This window comes from Nicotiana attenuata, chromosome 2, assembly GCF_001879085.1.
Source record: "Nicotiana attenuata strain UT chromosome 2, NIATTr2, whole genome shotgun sequence".
NCBI classification, from domain to species: domain Eukaryota; kingdom Viridiplantae; phylum Streptophyta; class Magnoliopsida; order Solanales; family Solanaceae; genus Nicotiana; species Nicotiana attenuata.
Genome location: NC_031990.1, coordinates 55,124,358 through 55,133,141, shown reverse-complemented (window position 1 = coordinate 55,133,141; position 8,784 = coordinate 55,124,358). Strand labels below are relative to the sequence as shown.

The 8,784-nt window shown below is 36.5% G+C and overlaps 2 protein-coding genes across 2 annotated transcripts; both read right to left on the bottom strand.

Annotated features, from left to right (window-relative positions):
• Window positions 1,295-2,932, bottom strand: LOC109210418 (dehydrin DHN1-like). Its single transcript, XM_019373834.1, has 2 exons — window positions 2,357-2,932; window positions 1,295-1,773 (listed from the first exon to the last, which is right to left on the bottom strand). Exons 1-2 carry the CDS (start codon window positions 2,840-2,842, stop codon window positions 1,552-1,554), a joined length of 708 nt encoding a protein of 235 aa, XP_019229379.1. The 5' UTR covers window positions 2,843-2,932; the 3' UTR covers window positions 1,295-1,551.
• Window positions 4,852-6,017, bottom strand: LOC109219888. Its single transcript, XM_019384360.1, has 2 exons — window positions 5,529-6,017; window positions 4,852-5,295 (listed from the first exon to the last, which is right to left on the bottom strand). The coding sequence occupies exons 1-2, from the start codon at window positions 6,015-6,017 to the stop codon at window positions 4,852-4,854; spliced, it is 933 nt and encodes a 310-aa protein (XP_019239905.1).

Below are 8,784 nucleotides of genomic sequence, written 5' to 3'. Positions count from 1 at the left end.
TATATATATATATATATTCTACAGAAGATGCCAAGGACGCATACTTTAATCGAACCAATTTCAATCTCTTTGTTCCACTTCAAACAACGAACCAATTTTAATCTCTTTGTTCTACCTCAAACAAGCACTGTAGTCTACTATAGATTTCTTGTATAACTAAGAGGAAAAGAAAGAGAGAAAAGAACACTGGCGAGGCATTGTATCGAGCATAAAGAGAAGGACAAAGTGACAAAGCTGTTGGTGTATAACAACATCAATCCATCTGTACTAAGCCACTTCATACTTGAATGAGAACACCCTTGGGACTGGACGTAAGATTCATTTTGAATCTGAACCAGTATAAAAAATCATTCTGTGTCATTTACTTTTTACAATTTATTTTTCATATTCAGTTTTCAAAAGACCAATCGACAAGGACACAAGCTAATCGACCACCTCGAAAAAGAAAAGAAAACTTACAATTCACCCTTACAATTCACCCCCTCTTGCACTGTTCCATCAGACTCAACTCTGATACCCGTGTTGCTTAAATTGCTGGGATATGTTGAAATTGGAACTTAATGCTGGTGCAGACATGATTCAACCCTGATCCCATCTGTGGCTTAAACTCTATGGAGAACTATCCTAGTAGAAAACATGCTATTCCTGGGAACCAGGAAAGGCTCCTCTGGGTAGACAATGCAGGTAAGCAGGTAATTTTACGTACTCTTATCTGGTCACAGAACATGTTTAGGCAGAAATCGAAGCAATTGCCTCATACCTATGGTACAAGGCCGAGCGTTCAGCTGGACCTCAGTATCCTTTCTCACGTTGGTGTGCCCAATTTTTACTCTTCTAATCTAATAACTTAAGCAAACTTTGGTGTGTCCAATTTTTACTCGCCCTTGTAATCTAACTTCAGCAGCTGAAGGACAACGATTTTCATCTTAAAAACAAATGTACCTAGCACTGCTTCTAGGTATTGGTTTATTCTCATTTCTCACGTGCTCCTCGTCTGTTCATGTACCAATTCTTTTGCATCACTGATTGAAATAAGAGATGGGAAACTAATATTAGTTCCATCACTGTTTTACAATTCTTCTGCATCACTGATTATTAAAATAAGAGATGGGAAACTAATGGCCGTTCCATCAGACACCCCCCCCCCCCCTTTACCCCACCCCCACACCCTTTTTTTTTTGTTTGGCAGTCCTTGTTCCTTTACTTTCGATACGAAGTCTGTTTTGTAGTATTTGCTGTCAAAATCATCATCCATGCGATCGAACCCTTAAAGGTTACCTCGGAATCCCAGGCAAGAAAGAGAAGTTGTTCATATGAATTTAAATACATTCACGACACATCACTATAACGAGGTACATGAAACAACGTGCTTATTACATTACGGCGTACTTATTACATGTAAGACTCTGCTTCCACTAGCACTTAAAGAGTCTACCATGGCTTTACTCAAATAGCGCCACGCTTCAGAACTCAGCAAAGACTAACTAGAAACAACCTTGAAATACAAAACACACATGTTTTAAAGGTATTTATTGTTTCGCAGCAGATTTTCTAGTGTTGGCCAGGGCCATGGTGGCCAGGAAGCTTCTCCTTAATCTTTTCCATGATTCCCTTCTTCTCACGATGATGCTCCCCTTCCATACCATAACCGGTAGTCGTAGTTGTTGCAGTTGAATGGGTCTGATCGTCTTTGTGACCTCCTGGCAATTTTTCCTTAATCTTCTCCTTCATCCCTTTCTTCTTCCTTCTTCCGCCTAGTCCATCATCCTCTGACTGCAAAACACACACATTTAAAAAAAAAATATAATTAAGAGAGACATACAACAATAATATGCTGAATTACACCGCCGATGCATTATGTACACCATCCATATAAGAAGCTCTTTTTGCATTTGAGATTTAATTTTACAAAAAAAAAAGGCTACTCCCTCCGTTTCAAAGTCGAACTCCGTTTCAAATTCGAGGTGGTACTTTCTATTCCAAAATAAATAACTTATTTCTAAATTTAGAAATAATTCAAACAAACTCTTCATTTTACCCATTTCATTTTACCCATTTTACATTTTAAACTTTTACAAACATTACAAACACACATTAGCTCCACAAAATTTTTGTGGTTTCATTTTACCCATTTCATTTTACCCATTTTACATTTTAAACTTTCACAAACATTACAAACACACATTAGCTCCACAAAATTTTTATTACCACAAGTTTCAAAAATCTCATATTCTCTTCTTAAACTCTATGCCGAATTAAACTAACTCATCAAAATCGAAACAGAGGGACTATCATCACGGGAGTACAAAGAAAGTAGCTAACACTTGAAAAAATAAGTTTGGAAAAGATTACTTACAGAACTGGAGCTGGAGCTTCCAGAACGGTGGAGCATGCCACCGAGAGTACCGTGTTCATGGCCGGGACGGTGTTCCCCACCAAGTATGCCAGTGGTGTGGCCAGCGCCACCACCAAGTATGCCAGTGGTGTGGCCGGCGCCACCGCCGGCATCAGTTCCGTAGGCACCTCCTGTACCGGTGGTTCCATAGTCTCCCATGGTACCTCCAGTGTGATGCACTGGGTTACCATATTCGTCAGTTTGGCGGATGGGATTGCCATATTCATCCGTCTGGTGTTCCCCACCAAGTATGCCAGCGGTGTGGCCGGCGCCACCGCCAGCATGAGTTCCGTAGGCACCTCCTGTTCTGGTGGTTCCATAGTCTCCCATGGTACCTCCAGTGTGATGCACTGGGTTACCATATTCGTCAGTTTGGCGGATGGGATTGCCATATTCATCCGTCTGCAGGGCCTGGCCTGCACTATATTGGTTCTCGTAGTGCGACATTTCTTCACGAACAGAGAGTAAAACTAATTAAAAGCTGAAGTACGCAATTCGATCTGTTGAAAATACGGAGCGTAAATGGTTTCAAATTTGAGTGCAAAAACGGGATTGATATAGGGAAGAAATGGAGCTGCTGCATGGCTGATGGCACCAGAGCTTCACAGGTGTCACGTGAATTAAGCACAGTCGACATGAACGTACGTGGCAGCATGAGAGAGTGGCAAGTGTTTTCTCTGTCGGCTTGGAGATAAGATTGGTTATAGTTGGCAAATGCTGCTACTCGATGCAGTGGACTACGTACGCTGAAACAGATCTGGAATTTCATCATCATTCAAAGATATACTCTGAAACTTTGGTATAAATTCATTGTCTTATATGTGTCCCATTTAATAACACTGGACCATCTCATCATTTGCCACCATAAGACCTGTTCTACCAAATAAATTTTCATTAAAGCTAGCAAATATACCTATTTAAAGTTTACATACATATATTATATGGGAAAAATGTCAAAATTATACCTTTACTATTGAAAATATCTATATTAATACCCCGTTTTATTTTTCGATTAAAATAATACCTGTCATTACTAAAATAGAAAAATTTGTACCTAAATCTAACGGACCTCCTACGTGGCAACCGGGAGTCCCATAATAATATGCCAACTAGGCTTTTTTTACTCGCTCCATTTTATAATAACCCGCCCCGTCCCACTTTATAATAACTCCCCCTCATAACAATTTCAGTCGAATAAAAATAGGGTTCAGGCACAAATTCCCTCAATTCTCTTTCTTCTCCTATGCTCGACTTTATCCTCTTTCATCTTCATCAATGTCGCAGAGCAGTACTTCTTCTCAGAGAAGGTGTCGATGTGGTATTATTGCCAACCATTTCACATCAACCACTCCCTCTAATCCCGGTAGGAAATTTTACAAATGTGCACGCCCTAAGGTAAGGTGTCGATGTGGATTTGTCTAATCTTTATAATCTTTCTAGCTGTTTTGATTTGAAAAAAATTTGAATCTTTTAAATATTTATTTGGCAGAATAATTCATGTGGTTATTTCGAATGCGAAGATGAAATATCCGCGGATGATTCCCAGCTTGAAATAAGAGACTTGAAGTTGTCTTTGAATGCCGTTACGATTGAAAGAGACAAGTTGAGAGAAAAATTAATTGACATGGAAGCCATGAACAAATTTGAAGCTGCTAAAGTCAAAAAATTGGAAGAAAGAGTTGTACAACTAATAATGGTGATAATTGGTTCTTGGGCAATGTTTGTTGGATTCTTTGCTGCCTGGATAATGAAGTAGATTTCATTATGGTTCTTCCTTGTTTAGTTGATTGTTTAGTTAATTATCATTGTGTAGTCAATTGACATGTATTGTTTAGTTTGGTAGGGAACTAGTTAATTATCATTGTGTAGTCAATTAAGTAGATTTTCATGTAACTGTTTTTTGGACTGAATTTTACCTTATGTTTAGCTTCTGTTTTCTGTGTTTTTTGGACTGAACTAGTCACTTTTAGCTTCTGTTTTCTGTGGGAACATATTACCTCAATGTCTTCGACCAAATTTACAACCTCAATGAGAACATATCAAAATAGTGAAATGAATATGACGGTTAATAACGGTTAGTAATAGTTAATCGAATTAGTAACACTAAATCACCAGGTTAGTAGGTGTTAATCACATCCTGTTATAGCACCCATATGTGTTTAAATTTAACACAAATTGTTAATAACATTTACACAGCAACAGGTTACTAAAATTTAACATAAATTATTCAAATTTAACACAAATTTAACACAGCAGGAGGTTACTAACATTGACAGTAAAGGACACTACAGAAAATGGAACATAAGCTGTTAATAACATTTAACATAAACATTTAACATGTACCAACTGTTACTAACATTGACAGCAAATTAACAGCTAACTGTTACTAACATTGATACCAACTATTTTAACATGTACCACATCAACTGTCATAACATTCATAACACCAACAAACATTAAACACTAACTGTTACTAACATTGACAGCAAACTAATAACACCAACTGTTTTAATTACATCAACCAGCAAAAAAGAGATGCAACCAGCAAAAAAATATACTGTCATAGCAGTAATTATATCAACAGCAAAGGATAACAACAGTACCGTCGTAGCAGTAATTTCAAGCCTTCTAAACTTCAAATTCACGAAAACTTCCACTACACAACTTTCAGGTGGGTACTTCATCAAATCTTCAACCACCTCCTTACCATCTTCATCCACTTGTGCCATATTCCTTAATTGGTCTTTAAAATCTTCCTCATATGTGCTCCATGCAGCCCACCATAAGTATTTCTTATATTCCCCATGTCCCCATCTTTTGCACCAATTTGCCTCTATGTATCTTACACAATATCTATGGTGTGCTTTAGGAAGAACCAAGTGGACTGAATCAATCAAACCCTTAAAATGGAAAACAGTAAAGAAGTGCATCAGTAAACTAAAGTTTAATGAAAAAGTAAACTAAATGCAACAGTGGACCAATGCAACAGTTAACTAAATGCAAACGCAAACTAAATGCAACAGTAATGAAATGATGCAACAATAAACTAAATGATGAGATGAATCAATTAAATTGATGAGATTCAACAGTAAAATAAATAAAACAGTAAACTTAAGAATTGAAGGGCTCATACCTTTTGCATATCTGAAATAAGTGTGATCCCTTCTCCCATTTTGAGGTCCAATGAATGTTGTAGTAGCCTTAAGAACCAACTCCATGTCACTTTGGTCTCTTTATCAACAACAGCCCAAGCTAAGGGATAAAAGTGCCTCATGGAGTCTTGAGCAACAACTACTAACAATTGACCCTTGTATTTTCCTTTCAAAAAGGTTCCATCCAAGCCAATGAATGGTCTCAACCCACTCTTAAACCCCATTTTCAATGCATGAAAACATATGTACATTCTTAGGAATATTCTTTTACCTTCACTAAGTGCATCCTTTGAAATATTAATCACCACATCTGTTCCTGGATTACTTGACCTTAATTCATTAGCATAAGCCTCAAGCTTGTTGTACTCATCTGCAAAACTACCCTCTATTTTCTCCAATATCATTCTCTTGGCTCTCTTACACTTTGAATGACTAACATTAATGTTAAATGCAACTTTTACACTTGCCATCATCTCTTTAATTTTAATCTTAGGATTATCTTGAAGCCCTCTCTTAACGTAAGCAGCTATGGTTTTTGCATTTACACTGTAGTTATCATATGTAGTATTACACTTATGTTCTTCCTTTAAAGTCTTGATTTAACACCAGGACCTTTAGAGTCTTTGGAAATATGACAGAAAAGGGTCGGTCTTCATCTAAACATCTGTACCTAAGCTTTGGAATACATGTTGATGAATTTTCTAGCTTCTAGAATGTCTTTGAATGTCATGGACTTGTGTAACTCCTTATAATCAGTCAACTTATCAGATATCTTCCTCTCTTTTTGTGTATGCAGTCTTTCTAATGAATCACTTGTTGAACTCCAATAAACCCCAACTTAGAAGTAAATTCATTTACTAAATAGTTATAAGACAATTGGTCAGAGTTAAAACCTTTAATAGTGTGCACAAGCTTCCTTGAGTATAAGACTTGTGGATTGTATATCCAATCACCACCATAATGAAAGATCAGATCCAATAAGACCATTGCATATAAGCTACAGAATAAGAAAGGAAAAAAAGTAACATTACAACCTATATAATATACTGACAAAGTGGACCATACAATAAAGACATAAGAACCACATAAAGTGAAGACAAAGATACATAAACAAAAAAAAAATAGTGGGATGCCACAATGAAGACACAACTACAATAAACAAAGAGATGATGGGGGACGAAGTATAAAAACAAAAAAAAAAAAAAAACAAGATTCTGACCCACTTGTCTCTTAACTCAACTCATGTGTATAAGAAATAAGGGTCCCAAACACCCAAAATAAGAGCATCAAAGAAACCGATCCAACATAAAGGGGACCCCTTTTCTGTCAAATACCATATATGTAGGACCACAAAAATTGAAACCCTAAACCGAAACAAAAAGAAAATACCATATAGGGATGATTCTACTACAAAATACAAACCCTAAACCACCAGTAATAAAGACCAAAATAAGGAAAATAAATTTAGGGTTAAATCGAGTATGAACAGACAACATGCAAACAAAAACAACAAAAATCAGACACACCTCCTAACTAAAAAAATACATATCTACATGAATCAGTCTAAACCCTAGTCAAAGAAACAAAAAATCAAAACTAAACGCAACGATATGCTTCCGTCCATACCAAAAACAAACCAAAGAAATGACGATTTACTAATTTTAACAAGGAAATAGGTACCTTCGTATGCATCCACGATGAAGACGATTTTTACAGTGAAGAGAGAAGGTGAGAGATTTTTCTGTAAATGAAGGTGAAATGTTTTGACCGGGGTTGGGAATATTTTAATAGGCTAATTAACAAATTAAAAGTGTGGCGGGGCGGGTTATTATAAAGTGGGACGGGTTATAAAAAGGTGGGCGGGTAAAAAAAGTCTAGTTGGCACATTATTATGGGGGACCCGGTTGCCACGTAGGAGATCCGTTAGATTTAGGTACAAATTCTCCTACTTTAGTAACGACAGGTATTATTTTAGCCGGAAAGTAGAACGGGGTATTAACGTGGATAATTTTCAATAGTAGAGGTACAAATTTGGCCTTTTTCCCTATATATATGCATAAATTTAGCAGAAAGGTCCAAATATGTATTTGTACAATATGAAATAGAGCACATTTGTCCTTCGTTAATACTTTAGCCCATATATGCCCTTACCGTCACATAGCTGGTCCATATATGTCCTTTTTGAAACGGAATCCACCCAAACTAATTAGCTCTTTCGTTAATTGTACTAAAATGCATTAAAAATACTGTTTCCCTTTTATTAGTACTTTTTTTTCTTTACCTTTCTCTCTTCTTTCTTCTTTTTTCATTTCTTCTCTTTTTTTTCCTTTTTCTTTCTCCCATATCCGAGTTCCTTCATTGCTGATACCTTTTTCATTTTCGTCACCAATTTAACTTGACAAAACTCATGATTTCCTGCTAATTTTACTATCACAAACCCCACAGGTTCTTCTGACCTGAAGGAGATAAAAATTGTCGGAAAAATTTTTTTGGTGGTGTTAATTGGGTGAAGGCAGTATGGTTATTTGGGTTTTGATGGTCTTGTTCCCTTCAGATTTGAAGCTACACGGTGAACAACACCTTCAAAATCTGAATAACCATATCCTACCTTCACCAAATTAACACCACCGAAAAAATTTCTCCGACGATTTTCATCTCCTTCTTTTCAGAAGAACCAGAGCCTTCTTGCTTGGAAGGTATTGGTGGTGTAGGTTTGACTTTTAGGAATAAAGAAATTGGTGACGTAAATGGAGAAGGCATCAGCAATGAAAGAAATCGGATATGGGAGAAAGAAAAAGGGAAAAAAAGAGAAGAAAAGAAAAAAGAAGAAAGAAAAGAGAAAGGTAAAGAAAAAAAGTACTATTAAAAAGGAGATAGTATTTGTAATAATACAATTAAAGAAAGAGCTAATTAGTTTGTGTGGATTTTGTTTCGAAAAGGACATATGTGGACCAACTATGTGGCGGTAAGGACATATATGGATCAATTATGTGGCGGTAAGGGTATATATGGGCTAAAGTATTAACGAAGGGCAAATGTGCTCAATTTCGCATAGTACAAGGGCATATTTGGACCTTTTCCGTAAATTTAGTGTGCAAGGCAAGAGCAGGAAAATTAAAATGTATTGGTGCAAAGAAGTACAAAGAAATTTGGAACCATGTCCAACTTCCAAGTACCCATCATCTGTATAGGATAAAATATGTTCATATTAAATGCTCACATAATAAAGCGACACGT

Coding starts and splice junctions, on each gene's coding strand:
- LOC109210418 (XM_019373834.1), bottom strand. CDS start 2,842: ATGTCGCACTACGAGAACCAATATAGTGCAGGCCAGGCCCTGCAGACG. Junction 1,774..2,356: donor GAAGCTCCAGCTCCAGTTCT/GTAAGTAATCTT, acceptor TGTGTTTTGCAG/TCAGAGGATGATGGACTAGG.
- LOC109219888 (XM_019384360.1), bottom strand. CDS start 6,017: ATGGCAAGTGTAAAAGTTGCATTTAACATTAATGTTAGTCATTCAAAG. Junction 5,296..5,528: donor TTATTTCAGATATGCAAAAG/GTATGAGCCCTT, acceptor TTCCATTTTAAG/GGTTTGATTGATTCAGTCCA.